The 26,655-nt window shown below is 40.4% G+C and overlaps 1 protein-coding gene across 4 annotated transcripts in view; it reads left to right on the top strand.

The window, feature by feature from the left end:
• Positions 1–26,655, top strand: part of ephb2b (eph receptor B2b) — a 119,778-nt gene that overhangs the window by 27,049 nt on the left and 66,074 nt on the right. For all 4 annotated transcript variants that reach the window (XM_044166635.1, XM_044166618.1, XM_044166641.1 and 1 more), the window contains exon 2: positions 18,495–18,574. In XM_044166635.1, coding sequence (XP_044022570.1) covers positions 18,495–18,574 — 80 coding nt within the window. The remainder of the gene's footprint in view (positions 1–18,494; positions 18,575–26,655) is intronic.

The raw sequence follows: 26,655 nt of genomic DNA, 5'->3' as shown, positions 1-26,655 counted from the left end.
AAAAAAGAAGGCTCCATTAAATTTTAAGCCCCTCAAGAGCTGAGGCTTATAGACTATGACATGATATTTGTAATTTCTGGTATTTATTTGCAGCTATCTCAAGGAAAGCAATCCAAAAAATGTTCCCTGTAACTTTTCAAGCATTTGAATTACTGACGTTATTGCAAAACAAAGATAACACAAGCAGAGCTTTAGCTACCTACATGGCACTCTCACTTCAGAGAGCTGCATGCTTTGCATACAAGAGCTGTCTGACAGTCTGGCAAAAGGATCTCCAGGAATAATTGACACAGGAAACAGAGCCAGATGGGCTGAGGCTGACGGGGGGGAGAAAACTTGAAAAGTTTACCCTGAATAATATCACTTTGTTAGTCAGTAACACATTATAAGAGAGTACACTGTGATCTCTTTGACTTCAGCTTTTCTCTTGATGTAAAGTTTTGCATGTCAGACCAGTCAGTAGTTTCAGGTGGAAAACTTTTGCGAGGAGGTGTTAATTCTCTGAAGTCTTCTTCACAATGAGCAACCCTGATTCTTGTTGGTGAAGGAGAGCCTTTGTCCTCAAAAATTCAAAACAAAGCAGTGTGAAAGAATTAAATAAGCAACGACAGATTTAACTGAGGGTGAATGCATGAAGTCCTTTCAGTCTAGCTGACAGTGTAATAAGAGAGCTAATGTTTTGAAATTGTTGTATTCTGACTAAGTGGCACAAAGTTGTCCGGACACAGCCCTAGTGTTCTACTGAGCCTGTACAGTTCCAGACACATTTTTGCAGATGTGGTTAATTACGTACTGCCTTGGACAATTAGTAAATGAGTCTGACAGTAACCTCCATGCATTAATCACAGTAAATTACACAGAGGAAGGCGCAGCACAGAGGTTCAATTAACCTTTTAGCCCTCGTCTGAATGTGGCTGATGGGGCTGGTTATTCAGTGAAGGCCCCAACACTCTCTCAGGTCACCAGGGAGAGAGAGGCACCCGGTGCCACAGAGGACTTGTCAGAGTCACACAGTCAGTCCCTCCCTCCTTCCAACTCCCAACACTGTCCTCGCCAGGCCCAGTCCCCACCCTTGGGAATCATTGAGCTGTCTGGAAATCAAGGCGACCTTTGTGTCTTGCGGTTTTCTCACAGCTGCGGTGGCATTTATTTCCAAAGGGGTTGTGCCAGAATCCCCCTATTTATTTTGTTTAATTTAGTTGATGGTTGAAGCTGACCTTGTGATAACCACCAACACTACCCGAGAACTTTCTGGAGAAATCAGGAGCCAGTGTCAGTGTTGGGGACTTTTAAGGCTATCTTGACTGATCTGTGATATCTTTAGCTTGTAGTGTGATTGAAAATATGAAAGACAACTATCACCTCATTGCCCTACAGAGCAAGAAACTGATTCCAGTGGACTAGCAATCTCTGAGGTTTAAGTATATGTCCCCAACTGCTATCCTGGCTGGTGGCTTTCCCAGTCAGTCTGCTTGGTTAACATTTACCTTTAATAACACATATCACAAGGTTTTTATGCTGCCCTGGGTAATACTGTATGTCTTGATATACTGCACTCTTGCTTTCTTGCACTTTGTCACGGAAGGAATGCAACTGCTGGGCGTCAGACCAGAGATGTAATCGGAGGATATCAGTATTCCCACATCCCCATTTGGCATTTTTACATGTAGTACCTTTAGTTGTTGTTGGATTTACAACCTGCACTGAGCAAATGGAGAACTGTTGAGGAAGACAGAAAGAAAAATAGGGAGACATACTTTCCTTTTTCTTCCTGACATGAGAAACAGACAACAGAAACAGACAAATGAAGATCCAGAGAGGAGGCATACAGACAGAGAAATAAGGAGGAAATACTGTCCGCTGCTGTTCCCAGAGACAAGCCGGCACAGTGCTGCCTCTGTCCTGCGTCGTCTAGTCCAGTTTGTGCTTGTGGGTTGATGCTGATGTTTCAGAATTGATTTGTCTGCATTCAGCAGTGAGGCACCCCAACCAAACAATGAAACAGGCATGCGGCCCTAACATGCTGTCCTCTTGTTTCCGACTGCCCAGTGCAAGGGAGGGGGACGCTGGGGCTGCCCCCCACTCAAGGTCCCCTGAAATCCCTGCTCCCGTGGGCCCACAGTTCTCTCTCTCACACACATGCTAAACCACTATGCGCTAATGCCTTTCTGTTGTGCCAACACACATAAAGGCAGGCACACACACACACACACACACAGACACATGCACTAAACTCACATACACACTCACTCATGCATACACCTATATGTATACACACACATCCACACTCCACCCATAACTTTTAAGTGCACACATACATGCACGGCCACCCACATGCACAACAGGCACGAACGACAATAAAACACAACCTCGGGCTTGCTGATGCCTAAAAGAACACGACCCTTTGTCATCCATACTGGGACCTTTTCCTCTGGGGGAGGAGCACTATTCAAGGTCGAAACATGATTTTAGCCTTTAAACCTCTGACTCAAAACATTAAAGGGCCTCACACAGACACTTAGACACACGCACATCAAGCCTTACTTCCCCTTCTTTTATCCTCCTCATGTCTTTCTAACTTCCACGATGCAAAAAACCTTAATAAGTCACGTAATCCAATACTGACTGCTGAGTCCTTATTTTTCCTGGAACAAGTGAAAAACTACCTCTTCACTGCCTGAGTTTTCATCAATTTGGAAAGGAAATCATTGTACTTTGTTATACTTTTATAAAAAAAATCAGAAACAAGTAAAAATTCTTAATTTTTAAACTCATATCTTTTTTTTTAGCATAGTGGTCCAGAGAGAGGTGAAAGTACTTGATTGACTGAGTTGTTTAAGCTGCAGCTGGCAATTTCACAGGTTCATGGTCCTCCAAAATCTGACCGGATCATATAACATGATGTCATAGTATGATACTTTTACAAACCCAGCCAGTCTGTGATCATTTTTATCAGAAGAGTTCTCACTCACCACTGTTTAGAAGAAAGTTTATAGTATTTTTGTACAAACATAATACCAAGATTTCATTCAGGTAAAGCAATTATTTGTTGTCTCAATTAAAGCTTGGTGTGCTTTTTTGTCTAACAGCTTCATTTTATCATTTGGGCTGATAACACAAGTTAACACATGTTAAAAAAAGAAAATAGAACCAAGTGCAGCTTTTTAATGGCCGTTTTTTGCAGTGCACAACTAGCAGCCACCCCCCACCACTCTTGTTGCCGCTCGGCTGGAATTCCTCGCGGATCACTGCCCGCGCCCTCTTTATTCCCATTCTGTGCCTTCTCCGACACCTGGCCGTTGCCCCCCCAGTCCTCCCTGCCCTCTCCCTGCTCTCCCCTCTAGCCCCTCATTAATCTGTCCTGATATTGATGGGAGCTGAATGCTGGCAAATGACTGCCTGTGAAGCCACCTCATACACCCGCTTCTCACCCTGCCTGCAATCACATACAGGCTTGATTAGCATGCCAACCGTTCACCATGCCTGTGAATCAATCCCTCTGTGCTTCAGTTGGCTCAGTCCTTCACTCCATCTATCTATCCATCTATTTGTTTATCTATCATTTTGTTGCTCTCGGTTGCCATGTCTGTACTTGTTCTTTTGGTTTTCAAGACTCTGGTGGTAGCATTAACTTTTCACTTTTGTGCCTGTCTTTAGTGTACCTCTTTGCTACCTGTTGATGCCTTTCTATCAAGAGGCTTTGTACGATCCCATTAAAAGGTTTTTCAAACTGAAAAGACATGGATGGATACACACACCCTGTCTCCTGGTCTTTTACACACAAACACACAAATGGCAATTAAGACTCAATTCAAGATCCATAAAGTAGTTGTCTCCGTAGACACAAAATATCAAACATAATTGAGTTTGAGTATTTCTGTTCTTCGATGTAGCTAAATGATACCCACAATCAGTAGGCTACATGCTCCTATCATTATTGGGTTTCTAATGAATGGATTCATACTTCTCCTGAATCCTGAAGTTTAAACATCTAGTTTGTAATACCCTTGAAGCAGAGTAACAACAGCTGTTATGGAATAACTCTATTAAAGATATGATCAGATAAAATGTTTTGCTGGTGACCAAGAGGAAAACACACCCTTCGGATGAGGTTTAATAAACTGTATATACTTCAAGAAAACAAACATTTTTTTTTGTTTTAAACTGCAGAATGAGATTTGATTTGAGTTTTAACACTATAGCCAAACCAGGTGGAACAACCTCAGATTTATCTGTTGCTGTTAACTGCAATGCAACCCAGGGCTTTGTTTAGAAATGATATTAAACTTTTCTGTGGTGTTATAGAGCCTTGAATACCTGGATGTTGAGACAACACCATATGTGACCATAAACTGTAGCTCAACAGGTTCTCCTTTCTGATAACCAGCTCCCATTATGACTCCCTCCTTGCTCCTATAAGACAACACTTTCTTGACCAGGGGAAATAGAGTCATCCCTTACTGTTAATGACATGATGCCCTGCTGACCAGTTACCATAGCAACAAGTAGTTGCTCTGGTATGTTGACAAGTCTTTTGCTTTCTGAGTCCTGACTTTGAGCCACACCAGGCAAATCACTCAAACAGACAAATATTCCTCTCCCTCCTCCCTCTCTTGGGCAGCACTATCTACCACTATTACTCTCCACTAGCTCTGTTTGGATGTCTTCCTCCTGTGCTCACCTGTCAGAGGTGTCCCTTGGTGCTGAAATATGCCGTTTGTCTTTTCTCTGTTGGAATGAAACCATAAAGTCCCTCACAGACAGAAGTTTGCCGTCCCTTTTACGACTCCTCGCTCAAAAGCAATCTGTCTTTGATCTGTATCATGAGTAAACACGGTGATAGGAGTTAAACCCAAGGTCGAACAGACGCTGAAAACACTTATGCGCTTTAGCTGTTCAGGAGATAAGGGAAACAAAGTGCTCTGTCAGGCTAAGTGGCTGTAATGGCCACAAAACAAACAGACGGAGCGCTCGCTGCTTTAGAGCAAAGGACGACTTTGCATTCCACAGAGAACCACAAAGCATCTCTGGACTTAACTTAAGCCAGACGCTGTTTGTTTACCTTGCAGGTTGTAATGCAAACATTTATCTGAGGTTATGGGCGAAAGGCTAAGACTGGTCTACACCTTCCTGTTCCTGACATAATGCAACTTGTTGTGCCTGTTACTGCACAGCACAGCGTCCTAATAGGGGAAATGCACATTATAAAAGCCAAGAATCTTTAGTTTACTCAGAACTAGCCTGGCACATTCTGACATTTGTTGTGTAAGATTGCAAGGCCAAACAGGATGAGCCAAGAATTCCTCAATTCTTATTGTTATTCGTCTTCTTCATTTTCTTCCCAAAGTGCAGTACTATTTCTTTGTCCATTTTGACCTTACATTTAGACAGAATGCCCCTTAACAATACATTCCCACACTTAATCTCTACCAAAGTACCCTTGAGCAACACATTGAACCCCATTACCATCTGTGAAGCTCAAAACCTTTTGATTGCTGCCTCCAACCCCAAACATGTCTGTATTTCCCCCCATGACAGATTCTCAAAGACACAGAGTACAGTTTTGCTGCAGTATGCCCTATCTATAAAATATTGATGAGTCTGCTTGTAAAGATGTTATGATTTTGTTGAACAAGGACTCAAGTTAATTATTATAATTTAAAACGATTCATAAAATGTATCAGTGTGTTCTTGTTGTGTGCTCAGTAATTCAAGTCGTTGTCACTTTTATGAAATGGTAGATGACCTCGTTTTGTCCCTGAAGACAAAAAATGCACTTCAAACTATTTAATTTGCTCTGGCTGGCCCTGATTTGAGGTCAAGGGTACACACTGTAACGCTGTGAGGACAGACACAGGTCAAGGAAATGAGTCTGATGTTTTTTTCCCTCACATAAACAGAGTCTGCAAGGCAATGCTGTCCTGCTTTGCTTAAGTTTCCTCCATCTTTTCTCTCTCTTTCCCCTTTTCTCTCCCCACTCTCATTCGGATTCTGTCTTCCACTCATTCACAGCTGACCACCATGAAACCATTAGCTCTCTGTTTGTGCTTCACTGGTATCCAATATCTCCCAGTGTATGTTAGTTTGACTAACAGAGGGTCCTTAAGGTGCCTTAATGGTTGGCCAACACAATTTCCATTGTGCCGTGCAGTCGGTGATTAAGAGGATGTTGATTGCAGGGGCTTTAGGGGTGCCTGTACTGTAAGTGATATTTGGGTTATTCTGAGGCCTGTTGTTGCTGTGTGTCTGTGTGATTGGATGCAGTAATGGTCCCAGCAGAGCAGCAGGCAGGTAGGCAGGCATATGGCTGAGATACTGCCTTCCACTGCCTCCCATTCTCTGCTTTATAGACCTCCTGGGGGTCATGACCCCCTCCATAACTCTTCCAAAGCCAGAGAAAGAGAGGAGCTAGCTCACAGGCCTGGAATCCATGTGCCTTACCTCCCGTGTGATCCCTCCTCCTAGTTCTTGTGTGAAATGTGTGGTCCCCATCAGGAGAGCCAGGATGGGGATGGACAGTGGTGGTGATCGTTAAACAGTCACGGCTGTTAGGAGGTACACTCGCCTCCTCCCCGGGTCAGGGAGAGCTGAAAAAGGGGGGTCTTGTCAATTTAACGAAGCAATGTCAGGGTGGAGGAAACAATACAGTATGAGCCAGAGTGGAGATAGGATGAAGGAGCTGAGAGGAGGTGGGGAGTAAAGAAGGAAAGAAGAAGGATGAAAGAGGAGAGACAGATCAGAGGAGGCAGGTGGGAGAGAAGAGAGGCAGAGATAAATTAGGAAAAGAGGAGGCCAGACACGGTGTCTATGGTGTACTGATAAGTGAGAATAAATCATTACTCCTCTTTTACCATGCCTACATGACTGTAGGCATTGTAAAACACACATAAAGATACCCATTAATACATATTATTACACCCTTACATCCAGCCTCCCTCTTTCAGATGATAATACCGTATCATCCATAATGGCATATTTTATTGTAAGTTGCTCAACCGCATACAGCATCTTCCCTTTTACGCACCTACCTCCCAGCTTTTTAATGTGCATACATAATTTAAGGCCTCTTGTCTTAAGTATTATTCTACCCCTAACATCATGCGACAGATAAGTGAGAAAATATGTTGGCTGAGTACATCACCCCATTGATTAACTAGCAGGAGGTCTCAGAGGTGGGTGGACTGGTGTGTGTGTGTGTGTGTGTGTGTGTGTGTGTGTGTGTGTGTGTGTGTGTGTGTGCAGTGGGGAGAGGAGGGTTGGGATATCTGCTCAGACAGAGAAACAACTCTGATCCAATGACTTTCTTGGCAGACAGGCGGCATCGACTGGCAAGAGATCAACTCCCCCTAGTTTGACCCTGTGATGCTCTCACACATCAATAACGCTGTTCAAATTCCTCTGCATGACACATAGGCAGGAAGCGTTGTACCTGGAAACAGAACAGAAAACTAGTCAGGAGAGAAAAAAGTGGCTTATAGGAAGATATGGTTGAATGGCTAATTTAAATTACTTAGGGATGTCAGTTTCTTCACGCAGAGTTCATTTGATTTATTTGTTGATTTCCAGGTGTGTTTTTGTGGAGACATTGCTAAATCAAAAGTACTGCCAGTTTAATTTAACAGAATGCATTCCAGGTGTTTTTCTTTGCTCATATGATAGCAGTAGTGGCGAAATCCTGCAATAGCATACAGTTGCTGCCAGTTCACACTGCAGATGTGCTCGAACACATCTTGATACTAACTGCCAACTTTTGATTTTATCTCAGTTGCCACAAGAAAATTACATATGAGCTGATTTTTCAGTGTATTTAGAGTGAAAGTAATAGATGAGTATGTAGCATATCTTTTACATTTACATGCATCACATTTGCAATCTTCTACACTTTCATCAAGATGATGCTACTTTGAGCATAGATAGTTTTGATCCAGCTGAAAAACTGCACCATTTCTAATTTTCACAATCTTAAAAACAGCCACAAATCACTACAAATAGATATTAGTTATAGTCAGTAAATGCTGGCAGAACTGATCCGACACAACTGCTTCTCCCACAACATATTATACACTGTCTTAATTTATTCAACCATTTATTCTCAGGACCAAAATAACATGAAATACCATCTTGCATTTCTTATTTTGATTCCTGGGAAAGCGCTATTGTGACTGTGACAGTTGCTATAGTTTATCAATTCCTCTTAAAGAACTAAGTAAAATCAGTTTATTTCCAGATAATGCCACATACACAGAGTCAGACAGTTAACAATACATGCACTTTATAATGGTCCACCTATACACAGATGTGTTTATGAATAGGGATGTGTCATAGTATGAGTGTGGTTATGTGAATGAGTGTCTGTGTATATGGAGTGAAGTCAACAAGCAACTAGTCCTGTTCATTCAATAGCATACAGTACACGAGCAGTCAAAAGAGAGGCACAGGAAACCTCATGTATTACTGAAGCTAATTCAAGTTTCCTGACTGCATCAGTTTAGTTGATGTAAATCCTATTACAGCTTGATTTCCAAAAGCTGATTATTCCAGAACAAAATTTCTTCACAAGTACTGCAAGGGTTCCTTGTTTGCATCCCTGATTGCTTGTAATCATAACTTAGCCTGAGACGAATGCACACAGTTTTGCAGCAAGAAACAGGCAGCTACTCATTTATTTAGATTTCGTGAAACATTTACAGCTCCAGATGAGTCACATTTATCATTAAACACAAAGAAGTCTAAGGATCTGTTAACTCTCTCCCCTAGTACTTGACCCAGAAACTAAATCTGAAAATGTGAAAAAAAAACCAGAAGAAAAAAAGTGTGGCGTGTAAGGTGTTTTTGAGACAGATTTGTTTGATATATGATGACATGCAAAACTAATTTGTCAAGCACATGCTGCGGTCTTCAGTTGTCATTTGCAGCAGCGGGGTGTTGGTAAATCTTTGAACTGTCTTGATATGTCTCAAATAGAGCAACTGAAATTCAAGCTTTAAACGGCTTAAATACATCTAAATGCATAAGTCTGGTTCAAATAGAGTAACTGAAAGTTAAATTTGTACAAAAAAGAATGGTTTACTTTCTCCCATACAGAGAGTATGAGAGAGTTTTCTCATGCGCTGCTTTGCCTGTTGGACATCGCAGATGTCATTGTGGGTCATGCAGAACTATATTGCTTCATATTTAGCATTATAGTTTAGAGATATTGAATTATTAATGGAAAAAGAATTATGTTAATTGTAATTAACATAATAAGGGAAGTGGTAACAGCCATCTTGCACATTTCCATTTCGTGAATATTTGTGGTCAAGCAGACAGCTGTGGGGCATTGCAGGGTGCTGTAGAATATTGTTTAGTTTCTTTTCATCTGAACGTTTCTCCATTAGAGTACAACTTGTGCGGTATATTGGTTCACTGATTTGTTGGGACAGAGTGGGCTTCATAAATGTCTCTGTGAAGGCTGGCTGTTGCTATACCCATTGCATTTTTCTACATAAACTTTCTACTTTCATAATTCACCATTTACCAAACCCTTAATAAGAAAACAGTCCCTGTGTATTTGGGGTATTGTGGTTGAGAATATCTCCAGTTATAATATTTATGATTTTTCTTGGCAAACAAACCCACCTTAACAAATGTGCTTGATATGGTTATATTTATTTCCTAGTTAGAAGTCTCAGACTCAAAATGTCAAGATCTACTGTCCAAAACAGTAAGCTACACACAGCCTTATTCTATACATTTACAATAATAGGCCTTGCTGCATTAGTGTACAGGTAGGGATTCACTGTCTGACTTAAACACTGATGGACATACATTAATGACATTAATGTTGTTTGGTCTCTGACCAAAATGCAACTCTGCCAGGGAGCTACAGTGCACGCAGGTCAACAGTTCAACCTTATCATTAAACATCAAACGACAAGAACCCAGGGTCTCTGCACAGGAATTTACAGCAGGTTTTAAAGGCTATTTCAGGGGATGAAAGGTTCTTTTAAAAGAATGTAGAATAGGTCATAAACTAGATTTGTTCGTCAGACTTTAATGGCACACATGTAGGAGGATGTAGTTTGACTAGATATCAGATGTTGAATCCTTTTATCAGGCAAACAAGGACAGGCCATCACATAAAAAAGAGGTACCAATCTTTCACACAAATTTGCATAGATACTAATGCATGCACACACACATACTTATACATATACACTTCCCTTTCAAACCAAAGTCGAACTCTTGGGGTGCTGAAAAACAGCAGCGTGGTACCTATCAGTCTCAACTTTATTCATCTCCAAAGTGCTTTTTCTTGCATCATATCTCCCTCACATTCTTTCAATTGGTGTCACCCACCTCCTCAACTAACCCACAATTTGCCAGAGCTGCCAGTCAAAACTGTTGGCATGGAGCTAGCTGCTCCCTTGGCTACCACAGACATCATCTCATGTAGGACAAATTACGAGGGGAAATGGGTCCCTTTATTCCCACACTTCCAGTTGAGTATGTTTTAAGCTGGGGGGAACATCTTGTCTTTTGAGCTAAAACAAGCGATTCATGGTCGTACTGCTCCTACAGGGCCTGTAGCTCTATTATTACCTGCATAGCCTAATCAAGGGCCAGGGAGAGTGAGAGAAAGAGACTAAGAAAATGATCCCATCCGTGAAATAAAGGATTCCTTCATGTTCTTGCATGAGCTGTGTACATTTTTTAATCATCCGCTTTTAACTAATGGCTTGTAGGCAAGGCGTGGGAGGCTTGCGATGATTATTTCTATCAAGTCAATTAGTAGTGGTATTTGAAAAGCTGTCACTTTGATGAAAAGTGATTTGTACATCCATATCTAACTTTGCTGCAGGTATTTCCACCACACTCATAGATGAACAACACAGTGCTCATACAGCACTTAAAATGGTTGGATGGATAGATGAATGTCACTTGTACGGCCTCTTTTTGAATCATACGCATGTTCTCTTCAGCTGCTGCTTATAAAAATGTGGGACCCACTTTTACAGAATTTTCCACTGCAGAATTTATAATGTACTGATCTGTTAAACAGGTCTCGGTGGGTTGTCAGGGATTTGGGAAATATGGAAAGTGTACTTATAAATCCTCTAGCCTGTGTTATTAGCCAGGTTTCTTTCACACAGCTTACGATTGGCCAGGTGACTGTTCCCACTCGCAATTTATTGCTTACATTGATGTCTCTCTGCCATGAAATATGGTGTCACTCAGAACTAACTACATTTTAATGGTGAAAGTACACTAATGATACACCTACAGGTGCCGCTAATAGCAAAAACACATCTTGACGTATGGAAAGAAAGGCAATACTTTCAGATGATTGGCATGAGAATGGGGTGTTATAATCATAGGTGAGATAAGACAGTGACAGTTACTGAAAAATAACTTGCAGCCGTCCATGAAATAGTGGATTGTTGAAAAATAATTGTTCCTGCTAGATTGTGGGCTAAATTGTATTGTTATATTTTACAGAGCTATTAGTTATTGTTAGTAGAGCCCTCTGATCACAAAAGGTGATCGCTAGTCTTTTGTATCTCTAGATTCTGTAGATTTTCGGGATATATTCTAAGACAACCATGATTATAAGCGCTCCCCCACCCCCGTAGTCACATCTGTTTTTGGAAAAAGAAAGACTTTTTAAAGATTCAAAACAATTTCAGACTAGTTATGTCATCATCCTAACTAAAGACTATTAGGACTGACTAACTCTAAAAGACACACTATAAATGGACTTAAAGAAACTCGCTAGCCTAGCAGCATTAAGGCTACAAACAACCCACAATGCAACACTCTCTATAGGAGCCGCTGTTATGGTGGGACTCTCTACATTTCAAAAGAATATCTGCTGTTGTGAATACATAAATGTCTAGTCCTTTAATGTACTGTAATACAACCCCCACTTTTACAAACATAATATCCACCAAAAAAAATTTGGTATTTGGACCAATGCGTAAATTTGGAGCATAAAATATAGATGTTAAATTTGCTCCTTTTCCATGTTATTTTGCTTGTTTACCTTGAGTAGGAGGTACAAAATTTACCTGTTAATAATACTATCTTTCCAACTTGAATTTTCCTCTGTAATTGAACAGTTCAAAACAAAGACAACATATGGTGGAAGATGCAGCAACCGTATTGAATGTTTTGGAAAACAAATGAGATTACACTGTATTCCTTCGTCAGAAAAAATTAAAAATCCCTGAGATACAGAGTTAAAGGCAGTTACAGTCCAATTGGAGGACTTGAGAGTTTTTCAGTCATACGTCAACTAGTAGTTTCTGCGTCTTTTACAATTGTTTTTGGCTATTGCCCCTTGTTGACAAGTTAAGTTACACTGACTGATAACACAGCTCGGCTGTGTAGGGATTACTGTCGTACATCCTGCTTGAGGCCCCTGGGAACGCCATGCTGTATCATTCTGTCAACAGTTAGTGCTCTGACAGTGCTCTACTTTCTGTGCGTTAGTGTTTGTGTGTGTGGTACCATATTTCACACTGCACTGTCCTCTGCCAAAATCAACTACCCAGCTTCCTCCCTCATCTCTCCTTGCCTTGGAAAACACACCACTCTGCAGCCTTGATGAGGTGGGGGTGAACTTTGAGCCCTACCTCATCGCTCTCCCAAACACCTACAACATCATCATCCCAACTCCGAACCTTACTTTTCAGGACCCAACAATAACCTCTACACCACATAAATCTCCCTGACAGAGTGATGTCTCACCAATGACGCACCGGGTAGCGCCCTGGATATCCAGGGCTGCATGCCAGCCTGCCTTTTGACTCATGCTTCTGGGGTTTGGACCAGTGCCACATGGTCCACAAAGCCCCTGTTTCATTGTAAAAGTGGGATTAAGAATACATTTAACACACAGGGATATGCTGTTATGTGACAGTGGTGGGAGCTCTACTGTACCTTAATGGGCCCAGCTTGTGCTGACAGATAAGTTGAGCTGAGTTGCTCTGGACCAGGGGCTCCATCCACTTCTTCCCTCTAAATGAAATAGACTGTTATTCTTTTCAACAGGCCATACAGTAGTCCTGTCCATCATTAAAGCTATGAATCATGTCTCTGCACTTGCACTGGCTCCCTCAGGGGTATATCATTGCCTTGCCCCTTAATCTGGGCAGATTTCCGTGCCGGGTCCACTATATAGGGTTCTGTTTTTAGCACAGTGAACAGCTTGCTCATGTTACTCTGCAACTGTACTGCATACCACAATCTTCCCACATTTGCCATTAAATACTATGGTTTCAGGTGTTTAGTGAAATGCAAGTAAATGCACATGCGCCCTTCAGCTGTGGTTAAACTGAACTTTACCTAGCATGGCTTTTATGGGGAGAATGTTTCTGTTTTTTAGCCCTGTTAGCTGACATTATCACAGCCACGGAGAGCACCATATGTGGTTTATATTGATGTTAAATTAAATGTTGAGGCATTTGTTCCATAGAGAGCAGAGGCTACAGTTCTGCTGGTGAGAAAGATAAAAAGAAGTCATGCCTCCAAGCTGCTTCACGCTGTTTTGGAGGTCAATTGCTTCTTCAAAATACCCCCATTAAACTGTAGGCCCTAAATATAGGCTAGTTTGTTAGAGAATTGGTATATTCTCTTTGATTCTGGTTTGAATTGCCATGTCAAAGTACTTTATATACAGGGTTCTTCCTCAATAGTGATGCAATAAGTTGCAAAGCAATTTGTCGAATCGTATTCTTCATGCTGAGAATAAGAGGGCCAAGGAGAAATATCTCAAGTCAACAATATGATTACATACAAGCACATACCAGCATGTATGTACTTGTGATAGAAAGAAAAAAATTGTTTTGGAAACTGCACTTGTTGCATTCCCTGCCTGGGGAAAAAAGGTGTACGAGTTGGAAGGTGTAGTCAAGGGATTAGTCATGGCAGTAAAGAAGGTTTCCATGCATCCCTCAGACTGCAGAAATCTGTCTATTTGCTGTAACTAATTGACCATCCATCTGTCATACCCTGATTTCCATACCCATCCTGACAAAGCATGAATGGTCAGTTACCATCGTAAACCAACTGCAAATGTTGAGAAACTGGTCGGCAGGAAAAATAAATAATATAATTACGAGCAAACAGTGCCTTGTGTAGAGAAAGTGAATGGATGAATACATACATGATCTTAAATGCTGCATGCATAGCATGTTAATATTAGATAGATATGCTCTCTCAATATCCTGTGTTGCTTTCATTTATTAATTCAGCAACACAATGGCTTGTAGATAACTTTCAGTCTTAAGTCTTCGTATCTGTCTGTGTAAAATGTTTATTTTCTTATTCACTGTGGTTGTTTGAGCTGAAATGTCTTTTCTGTGAACAGCTCTTCTCTGTATCCCTCATTGAAAATGCTGTTGCTTTCTTTAGAAAGCTGAGATGCAGCATTGACCCCTCTTAGAGAAGAAGAGTGTTGTTGTAGAAACAAGGGCCCCCTCCTCTCCCCCCGCCTGTCACTTCAGACAGCCTCTCACTGGAGAGCTCTCTCTCAGATCAGCACTAAACTCTCTCCTTAGTCTCAGGAAGTGTTGGAGGAAGCACTCTCAGCCTAGTAGGCTTTTCTTAGACTCCTTGGTCTCATTGCATATTCATGGCCCCCCTCCACAGTCGAGGGTATCAAGTTTAAAAAAAGAAAAAAAGACATCCAAGCTTTAATTATTTACTGTAACATTGTTAATATTCTCTGTAATTATAGAAAATATATTAAGGTTCAAACATTAATGATATTAATGTTTATTTAAAAACATTGCTTTGTTCATGTAGACAGTGAAATATTGCTGCTGCCTTTGACCGCCAGTGTGGAGGCCATTTTCCCATGAGCTCAAACTGTTAAAACACTTTTATGCTCCATTGCCACACAAATAATGCAAAGACACTTACTGCCGTAAGTGGGAAATTGAGAGGCTGCAATTTGTCATCAGATCTTAGAGCACTGGATGTGTCCTCCTGAACAACACATTCTAGTGTTGTGCAAAACCATTACACTACAACAGGGTTGCATAGCACCAGACATTTCACTTTATATCTTTATAATCTTTTTTAATAAATCACGAAAAAAAAGTAAGCGTCATAATTTTCTGTTTTGTAATGGCATATACTACAAAAATCAACTTTTTTTGGAATGAGGAGATACTACAAAAAGACACTAATCACCATGGCTGCGGTAACAAGGTAGTCTTTCGTTGAGCACAGTTACTTAAAATGTAAATAGAAAGTTAACAGAAACATGGGGAGAAAATGCTAATAAGTGGATGATTATGCACCTCTAAGTAAGTAAAAAGGATATGATTTTCACCAGTTTTGGGATATTGCAATGTTTTTTGCAATATTAAACACTGAAAATATTGAGGCCTAAAACAAAGTTTTCAAGACTTGTAGTTAGTCAGACAATGCAAAAGGCTTGTAAGTCTTCCAAACACGAACAGAATTCACAGGCCAAGTGCTTAATCAGCTTCACATGCAGCAAATCCACCTTCAGGTGCTCTTGAAGGTCTTTATGCTCTCTTAGAGAGAGCAAGGAGAAAAGTTACTGTAAACTCACTTTATTTAGTCTGGTATAATGGTTTAAAATGCCACTGGGTTTTAACCTCACAAGGTCTTCCTTAGGGTGGAAACAATAGACAATACAGATTGATTACATCTGGTACTCTATATCAACTTACGGTGTATTGTCTATTGTACACAGTACAGTATAGCTGATTGTGACCAACCCACAAAGACAGTAGATGCTGCCAGTGGGACAGTGTGTTTGTACACTCAAACCTCTTTCTCAGATGACATCAGTGCCAGTCCCATGAGTGGCAAAATTCAAATGCTCACATCGTAAAACAAGTGCCCACAATAAAAAATATAAAAAAGGGATTCCTGCAGTTGGATTCAGGCGAGAACCTCTGCACCCTGTGTTCCTCTTGATTAATAGCCAACGTGTCTTGCTGAGCAACCATGCTCTGCCACGGCTGGGGTTCAGACTGAGAACGAGGCAGTGGCTGACAGTGGTGAGCTATGTGCTGCTCTGCTCCGCAGGAGGTAATGAATCGGTGTAGCTGCCAAGAGTGAAGTGTAGACAGCAAGAGGAAGAAAAGTGATCAGTCTTTCAGGGTGAGGTACTACTTGTCCAGCATGCAGGCCGCTGATAGCAGGAGCGAGACAGAGCATGAAAGAGAAGGGAAGGGAGGGAGAGAAGGTCTATGTGAGAGAAGGAATAGAACAAGGTGAGAAGGGGTAAAACAGAGAAAAACAGTCAAGGGAGAGTTATTGAGAGACAGGAGCAAAGAAAGGGAGAGAGAGAGGTGGATAGGAAGAGAAAGGTAGAAACAAAGGGAATGTGTGACTACCGACTGAAAAAGAGAAAGATAAGGATGGGTGAGAAGGTGGCGTGTCACCCAGTCTGTGTTAACATTCCTAGGGAAATTTTCTCCCTGTTCCCCCACAACACTCCTTAAACCATCACAGAGGGGGTTCATTATTCTCACTTTACTCCTCCACTAATTATCGTTATCATTATGGGGGATAATTACCATTTCACTGCCTAACACCCATGTAGGCTGCTCGGCTCTGAGTCACACACAAGGTTATCAATAGCTGCTCAATTGCAGTCTCATCTGCCTAATTATATGATTTGGGCTTTGTGATAACTGAATAGGATGTGAAATCTAGTATTATGCCTTGTGAGTACTGGTGGAAAGTCAGCAGAAGGCCCTGAAATAAACCGATGCGTGTGGAGCCTGTTAATTAAAAGCTGTGGCTTTCGTTGGAATATAAATCAGAGGAAATCCAGGGTTATGAAACAACTGGAAGTCTTTAAAATATCCTGCAAGCTGGTACAGAGCTGCATACGCAGTGAACAAAGTCCTGTGAGATGTAACTTCAGATCCTCTATCTTTGATTTCCTTCACTCATTAGGTTACTGGTAACACATTTCTGAAAGAACTCTTACATGTTATCTGATATCAGGGGCTCTGTTTTAATTTCTTCTCTAAGATCTACTTTAACCCACACCATTAGCACCGATTCAATCAGTTCATATCACAATATTATAGAAGAGCCACAGCAGCATGCAGTTGTTCACCAGACCTGTATTACAGTCGCTGGCTGTGACTTATACTTAGCTTAGTAGCTGTGTTTGTCAAGGGAGTTTCTAAATCCCTTTGTGGCATTTTGGAGTTGCAGCTGACGCCTTGAACCTGATGAATGCTCTCTCCATCTGCTGCAGCTCAACACTGGAGTACAAGACTGACACAGGCCTGATCAGCAGGAGAAATTCATTAGACCTGTCCTCTGTTGCGTACAGAGAGAAGCAGAGCTGAGATGAGGTCAGGGATGGAAAAGAGGGCATGGGTACAGAGGGTAAGAAGAAGAGGGAAAGAAGGTGACAATGGGAATGGTTCAGTAAGCATATGACAGACAGTTGGGTCAGACTGGTGGAATGTGTGCCATAGAGGACCTCATGACAGACAAGAGGCACATTCTCTTTGACCCCAATTAACAGAGGTGTTTCTTTCCACCAGCTAATCCATGGCATATGGGGTGGCCCCTCCTCTGTACTGGGGAGATTTGCTTTTCCAGCCTGTTGTTTTCCCTGCAAGTCATATGGACGATGGCATAGTTCTGCTGACCAAGATGTGACTAACCTATAAAACTACTGGCTATCAAACTAGCGATCACTCTGTATCTTAACACATGGATAGTATCACTGTGGGTCTTTGTAGTAGGCCTGCAGCTAATGATTACTTTTATCATTGATTACTATGTCATTTTTTTTTATTATTAATTGTTAAGGCTATAAAATGACAGGAAATAGTGACAATTGTCCATTGAAACTTCTCACGGCTTAAGGTGACGTCTTAAAGTTGCTAGTTTCGTCTGACCAACTATGCAAAACTCAACATTGTTAATTTTTAAATTCTCTCATTGGAGAAGCTTGAACCAGCACTTAATAAATAACATAAAGATAAATCGATTATGAAAATTGTTGTTGATTTTACGCTGATCGACCAATTTATTAATCAAATAATCGTTTCAACACTCCTCTGTAGTTCACTATAATGCCTGTGCATATAATTACCTATACTTGAAGTGCACACAATGTGTTGATTTGAATCTACTGTTGAAAAAAACCTTTTGAAACCTGTTCACAACGCCTTCATAATATTCAGAAATATGCATCCCTTCTGCTTATATTCTGCTCCTCAAAATGTTTAAGAAATAATAAAGTTTGCTTATTTGTTTATTACTATATTATATAATTAAAAATGTTCTCAACTGTTGGTGAGACATAATGTGAAGATGTCACATTAGTGTCTGGGAAGTTTCAATGGACATTACACTATTTTCTAACATTTTATAGAGTAAACTATATTCTGTCTCTCAAAATATTTCTATTACTCAAGTGGTTTCCATTCGACCGCAGCAACGTTTTCATATTGTCAGGAGATTTTCTGACCACCATCTCTTCTTAATTCTTTCCACAGAGACACTTATGGACTCCACTACAGCCACAGCGGAGCTCGGCTGGACGGTCTACCCCGTGTCAGGGTCGAGTGACAATAGCGTGAGTGACATGCTCTACTTTCACTATGATCTGCTTCTGATAATGAAGATTTAATTAAATTATTATTTAAGTAATAAAAACATTGCAAGTAATTTTAGGACATTTTCATTGTGACGAAGATGATGTGTGAGGTGGCCCTCTCTTTTGTTAGATGTAGAACTGTAGCTAGTGTGTAAATTTGCTCAGTCCCCCATGATGACTTTATTTCTGTCTGTGTTTTGGTTTCTCACTATAAGGTCAAAGATCAATTAATGAGCCTGCCTGGTCCCCAGAGTGAGCTAAATCTTTTCCCCAAAAAGCAGCAGATAGATAGATAGAGAGTGGATACTACCACTTTTTCTTTTTAGATATCACTGTGGTTCTTCAAAGACACAAATATTCACGAGCCCCATTTTCTTTTGCATTATTTTTCCATAAATGATCTGGGTTTTGTACATTTTAACCTGATCTGAACTTTCTGGTTCACAACATCACAGTAAGAATGAACAATCATAAACTTAGCTAAATACGTGTGTTCATATGCCAGGCTAGAAGCTATGTGTTATATGGGCCCTGTTGGTGTTTGATGCAAAGTATTTCCACATGGTTTGCCAGGGCATTGGTTCCTCCTAGCCACATGCAAGCCAGGCCCACTTAAAGCCAGCCAAAACCAGAGTCTCAGTCTCCTTCACTTTTTTCCCCACCACAAGATTTAGACTTCTTAGAATGGGTCCAAAAGAGAAAAAAAAAATGTTGTAGACTTATTTGCTGGTGCATTTCAAAAAACCACTGCCGATTTTATTCAATTATTTATGCTTCTGTGGTTTGTATTAAAGATGGTTTGAATTATACTCTATCATGCTGTGTCTTTTTGCACTAAAAAAGAAGCAAAGATGGCAGCATAGTGAGCTGGCCTTCAACAGTTCCATGATACAACTTCAAAGTTGTTCTGCAATAATTTAGGATAACTTCATCTCTCCCAACCTGAGGGCATGTTTTCTCCTCACTGCTAATTCCTACAATCAATACCAAAGCAAAAAGACGCCTGTTTCCTTTTCTCTCGCCAGCTCTGAATCCAATCTCCACAAAGAGAGCTTACGCACACATACTGACTCCAAAGACAGTTTACATCACATCTTCCTTTCATCTTTGCAAAATGTTAGATTCAGCAAAACATTCACTCAACCCATATTTCATAATCAGATTTAATACTAAGTGGAAACTCCAGACTAAAAAGTTGAATACTAAGGTCGCTGTTGCAAACTATTTTGTGCAGTGCAAATGCCCACTCTGGCCAAAGTGAGGTGAAGTTAAGGTCTTAACATCAAACTAAAGACCTCTAAGCTCTTCAAGAATCATATTTGTTCCAGTAACATGTGGTGTACCGCCGGATTCTGTGGTAGTTTTCTGTTCCAAATCATATCTTCACATTTTATTTTACTGAAAGGGTTATCTATGAGGACTCTTATTTCCTTTATTTCCTGCTTTTGACAGGAGTGCAATGAAATGCGAAGTCCCTAAGCCCCTGGATTTAGTCAGGTATAGGTTGGCCTTATCAGCGTGGGCACTGAAGTTTTAAGATGATATGGCAGAGCTTGTCAAAGCACAGTCCATTGGAAAGTGAAGAGTGAGAGCGATGGAGATAGCTTGTCCCTTATGGCCCAGGGCAACAGGTGTGGAAACAGAGCTCCCTCTCCCTCTCAGTATAACAGCAAGAGGTGCTTTACAGAAGCTATTGTCTTACACACATATATGCATGGCTTCATGGGCTTAGCTGGTGGATCAGTAACATCCAGCAGAGCGCCGCACCGGCTTTCACTACTCTGTATTGCTTCATGAAATATATCCTAACTTGACATATGATACTATGCGACACAATGGAAATGCAAACAAGTAACAGTAGGATATTAAGTCAGAAATGTTATGGCAGTTGGTGTTATTCCACTTTTCATTTTATAGCAAATTTGAATGTCGCCTATCAAATTATTATTATAAGAAATTTCTTCAAGTACAGCTATAAAATCAACTTCCTACAGTAGGTTTTTGGAAGTGATTTGTGTAAAACAAAATTACAGTTCAGCTTCTGTAAATCAAGTTTTATAACTCTCTCTTTGTATAGCCAGGCATTTCTTCCTTTTAATTATGTAAAGTGACAACCACACTTACGTTGTCCCAGAGCCAGACAAGCAAGACATCTTCATTATTCTAGTATAGTAATGGCGACAACACCGACAACCAATGTAATATTTACCAAACCAGAATTTATCCTGCAGCAGTTTAGGAAGTTTACTATCTTCTGACTTTTTTGTGAGATTCTGGCAATAAAACATGTATCACATGCCTCACTCCACCCACACAGGGAAACTGGTGCAGTATACAGTAGTTGGACTATCATGTAGACCTGTGTCTCTGGGCAACTTTGTGAATACTTCACCAAGTGCACACAATAATGATATAACAATGTTAATATGTATAAATATCTGACACTGTTTAATAACAAGTTTGCATTCTGGAAAAATCTTATACTGCAATGCACATTTTTTCTTATGCAAACTCAACATCTGCAAAGAAACGGCTCCTTTAACATTGGGCTATGTAAAGTTACTCAGAGATCTTGACCCATTGAGAATCTGCTATGTGACATGGAGCTAATGTATAGCCAGCCTGCAGAGCATGGTTAAGTGGTCAATGTTTTCTTCTCAAGGTGGAGCTGAGAGACGTGTGAACATCAGGTCAGACCTCCTGACCCGCTCTCTCCTGCGTTGAAGTACTGACAACAGCAGCCATTTAGAAATAGACTTATGGTCGCAGGGAGCACACAGAGCCACTGTGGAAGGAAAACTGAGGTCTCCTGCATAGGCGGAGAACATAATGAGGTGGTGTGTGTGGGTTAGGTTATCATTATGGATGTGTCATAATGTGCTGTACCAGGATATATCTAGTGTCACTTGAGGACACACCACACAGCAGAGTTTTGCACGAAGGCAATATGCAGCGCATGTTGCAAAATGTTTTTAGACAAATCAGTTCCTTGTGATTTATCAAAGGCACTGCATATTGTATTAGAATTCTTTTGGAATAAGATTGAGGTTGTTTACATATAATTGTGGGCATGTGTGGTAGACCGACATGGCATACTTTTTTTCACCTAGCCTTTCTTTTTCTTTTCAAGTAATTTGTTGAACATATTTCATTTTATTGGACTCACTGGGATTGAAATTGACCACTAATTTGTGACTGTGACTATGATTCACAATTAAAGTCTGTGAAATTATATTTTAGGAATTAAGCAAATAAATATGCAAACATAATCCACATGTAACTTTGTGGAATGGGGGTAAAAGATGGAATTGTTCTCCTAGTTTCACATGTTGTGCATTAGTAGTGGACAGTGGTAATTGGAGCTGACTGCAGCAGACAGTTCTACTTAAGTCTCTCTGTGTGTGTCTCTCCTCTCTATGAAGCCTGGTCTCCTGCAGGATTTGGCTCCCATGGCCTCTCTCGTAGTAATTGAATGCAGAGAGTGGGTGTCATTTGTCCTCTGTCCCTCAAGGGAAGAAACTCTTGCTCTGACAGATTTCCCACAACTGCAAATGGGACGACTGTGCCCCGGGAGTTTTCCACAGGGTCTCTCTCCCTGCTTTTGTGTGAATAATTTATTTACTTCTGTCAGTGATGGAGTGGTGATATGTAATATGGCTCTGGACTGTGACGCTAGTTCAGGTTAATTCAAACACTGTAATGACAAGCCGTGATAAATACACAGTTCATATTATGCCAAAACAATGAAACCGTTAAATCTTTGAGTGTTCTGACTGATGTGTCACTCTAGTCTGAACTGTGGGTTGTAGAACAGGCTGTTTCCTTCCATAGTTGTCTGGTGACGCTATAGCTTTATATAGCCTTTATATAGCCTATCATAAAGTAACCTACTTTTGATTAATAAAAAGGTAGTAATAGAATATAAAAGCTAGAAAATAACCTCTTGAATTACAGTTGGCCCGATGTCCTTTGGTCTTCCAAATAACAGTTTTACAGTCATTCTTTGAATGACCGTAACGACCGTCAACAACTCTTCCACATGTGCTTGCCAGACGGATGTATTTATCAAAAAATTTGCCGGTTGTTGATGACCAGTGTCCATGAAGAATGTAGTTATGGTCAACGTTTTGCAGCCAACAATCTTGTTGTCCAACTGCATGTTGGCTAAGTTTTCTTGGTATTCAATTCTGACAACTTGATTTTGTTGCTTGCAGTATGAATGGATGCAATCTTATGGATTGCAAGAGCATAGTAGTTCCAACAGAGCAATATAATGGGTGACATGGGTTTGTGGACTCTTGGCTGCAGATGCTTGCCTGACTGTCCTTGAAAGTGGATATCCTTCAACATAAGGCCAATCTCAAGGTTTCTTTCTCCTCTGTTTTAAATGAGGATGTGTGTTTTGCATTGTATTTAGGATTAACGGTTAGAAGTTGTTGATTTTATATTTTGAGTCAATGTGACTGTTGTTAATCACCTTAAGGCTATAACTGTAATTAAGGTCTATATACAAATGCATGACTTATATGTTCTTGAGCACTGAGCACTGAACCGTTCTGTGCTTGTTTACTGTAAACCAGTTTGGATTAAAATGTCAGTTAAATGGACAAGATGTAAATGTAAAATAGGAAAGTGTGCAGTAGCTCCTACATATTAATGTGTGCTTACAAAGGAGTTTGGTAATTAGTTGTTACAAAGAGGTCCAAGACGTGTTTCATCGTTTCTCCTTGACAGTGGGTTCCGCTTGGCTTTACAGATAAAGCAGAGACCTACTGTCATGGAGACATATGGATTGCAGGTCAGCTGAACTTTTCTCTCTCTCTCTCCTGGAGTGGTGGAGGAGATATTGATTCTGAACCTCATTCTCAGTGAGCGTCACTGAACTGTAGCACATCATATAACACCAGAGGAAGAGAGGGGCAGCTGACATATGGCAGTCTCTACTAGCCCTGCCATAGTCTAAACACCACAATCTATATTCACTTCAGACAGGTTTTCTGTGCAGTGCATTTGTCTGTCCACATTGCTGCTCTAGCATAATATAAATTATAGGCACACTGTTAGTGGAGGGCCAAAGGCTGGTGTGGGAAAGTAGTTTTATTAACAAAGTAGAGATGGCCTGACAACAGTTAAAACAGATGAAAATCAGTTAAACTGGGTGATCATAAAGGTGCAGGAATTTGTTTTGGGAACACTGCAATGGCATTGTACGTGCTTTATCTAAATGGCACTCTTATTAGACAGATTCAGAGTACACTGTACAGCATTCTGTTCTTAAATGCTAATTTTGTTTTATGTGGGAATAATCACCTATCAACTGACTTTTTGGTATCATTTATGTAACACTGAAACTGTTACTGCTAATATAACAGAGTTACTAAGGGTCTGATGACAGTTAATTCAAAATAGCTTGTAGGCTTGAGGCATCAAATATCATATGCAGGTGTATTCCTAGTGTTTTAGTTGGCTAGGAATAATGGATAGGTAACACCCAGCAAGTTAAACCAAACACTGAGAATTATTTGCCAACACTATTCAACCCAGGATTATTAGACTCCGGACCCAAATGAGACCAATTAAAACATAAAACATTTTGGTCTTTTTGTTTGGAGCCAGTCGTGTGTCCTGTTTCACACCATTGTTTTTTTTAATCGTAAGAGTATGTTTCTGTGTGTGGTGTTTCTCAGAGGAAGGACGCACATCTAGTGTACCATGAAAAAAAACCTGTTTCTTGTTATTTACCTTGAAGTCTTACAGTCTTATGTCTAACAATTTTGAAAAATACCCCAAATATTTCACAAATGCAAATTAGTTATTGATAATATTTGGTATGCCTTTGGTTATTAGGAAAATGCCTTTGATCATTCTGGTCTTCAAACATCTATTTATTTTATGTTATAGTAATGCACTATTCAATGCACTCAGCCCTATGGCTGTTGATTTCCAAACTCAGAACAAGAAAAACAACATTTTGCCAAATTTAACAGGATCTCGGTAGAATAAACTGGAGGTTTTTTTTCCATCATCATCTTAGGGCAGCTCATCCCCTCTAACTAATCAGTCTTGACATCCACCACCAGGGTTACCTCCACCTTCTTTACTTAAAACACATGACCACCCTTTTACAGCACTCTCAGTAAAGAGCCAGGGGAAAGAGCTGTGAAAATGAAGACGTTTCTTCTAATTTCACACTCTGCACTTGATCGTTAGGCTCTTATTATGCCCCATTTGCTTCCCTCCACTGGCTGTGATGAAAGCGGGGCAAAGAGGCCATGACAGGACAAAATGGGGCCCTCCATCAAAACACATTTTGTTTGGGGTCTTTTTTAGCCTGGCTCAACCCTTCCCCCCCACATCACTGCCAACACTTTCCCCTGCAGTTTCCCCTGTCTGCATCCCTCATTAGCAGCAACCCCCACCTGTCTCCACATTCGTTTTATTAAACTGCGATTGTCCAACGCTCTGTGCTCAGTAGATGCGGACTGTCTGCTCTTGTTTAATTGGCTCACAGCCTTCCAACTGCTCCTCAACAGGTGGCAAGGTCAATGGCTGCTCATGACCTGGGATGATGATTTCTGCCAGTATGGGCCAAAAGATAGATTTATCCTTTATACCACCAATAACCTGTAACTTGTACAGTCATGTTGTCATAATTGCTTTATTTGTATGATTTTAAAGTTACTGGACAGAAAAAAATAATTCAACTTGCATCCTTATGTAGTCTGATATAATTTATGATCAAATTTAAATTTAGATTTATACATCTAAATTGGCAGTGTTATTATCAAAATGTGTTAACTCTGATTTAACATAAAAAAACCCACTCTTTTTGTGTACTTGCTTAAAAATGTTGTCAAGTCCTACTAATTGTCACAGATAAGTCCCTTTTTACGTGAATTGTTTTGGTATTTACAATTCCAACTATAACACATAATTGTTGAAATATTATTTTTTAAAGTTAAATTTTGCTCATTAGGCACATTTGGAAGAAAGACCCGATTTTGAAAAGTAACATTCAGATTTGTTATGCTGCATTATGTTTATTGTCATTATTAATATTATTATTGGCTGCACTTCAGTCTTTTCTGTTTAGGTTGGCTCCTGTGATGGTTTGGGTTTAGGTTTGGGTCAAGCCAAGCATCACACTAGCAGTGATTAATTAGGACATGGGAATTAAGAACTAAAGCTGTTCTAATTAGTCAGAAAGTGTTTGATAGAACGCTGGTTTGTAACAAGAGGGGTGACTTTCTTCTCCCAACCCGTCAAAATCTGTCAAAATCCTCACTAAGTGGGCACTAATTTGAGAAATTATATCAGCTGGGAAGTGAAGAGTGAAGGGGGGAGGTAGAGTGGTAGAAGCAGTAGAGGGTGCAGCTGATGCAAAGTGGCTCTTGAGGGTTGAGAACAGGGTCTTTGCTTGGCTGAGATGCTGAGGTCAAGGTCATGACCTGCTTGGTGGTTAGAATGCGTGGTGTTTAAAGCTGGTTTGATCCATGGCCAAGGGGCAGGAAAACCACAGAGGTTGCATCTGGAGTCTGTACAGTCAGAGGGAGTGCTCAAATTGGTGTGCAATATGTGGACTTTGAAGTAGAACAGCATAGCCTTAAAACCTGGAATGAAATTTGCCCCATGATTATTCTTTATATGATTACCTGTGTAAAATGATTATGCCAGTTTAGTGTGACTTTGTTTGTGGAAAATTGATGTCATGTTTCCTCAGTGCTTCACTAGTGAAAGGAGCTTTCACTACAATGTCAATAACCCATTATAGTATGTGCTATGAATGTGTCCTATTAAGACACAATAAAAAAGTAGGACACACTAACACATAAATCAGAACCCCTCTGCTCTGTTCAAGCAACTTAATGTCACGTCTACAATTTCTCTTAAAGCATTACAGGATGTGAATGGTTTCCTCAATGAGAGGACAGGAAAGGAAATGGTAAACACCAAAGCTGTGTGCCTCTACAAAAGGTTTATATTTTTTAACATCCCAAAATGCAATATTTTTTCCTAAAGGAGTTTTTTTAAATGAATACTCATATTCAAATGAAAACTGC

This window comes from Siniperca chuatsi, linkage group LG2 (genome assembly GCF_020085105.1).
Source record: "Siniperca chuatsi isolate FFG_IHB_CAS linkage group LG2, ASM2008510v1, whole genome shotgun sequence".
Classification (NCBI taxonomy): domain Eukaryota; kingdom Metazoa; phylum Chordata; class Actinopteri; order Centrarchiformes; family Sinipercidae; genus Siniperca; species Siniperca chuatsi.
This window is presented reverse-complemented; position numbering and strand designations above follow the sequence as displayed.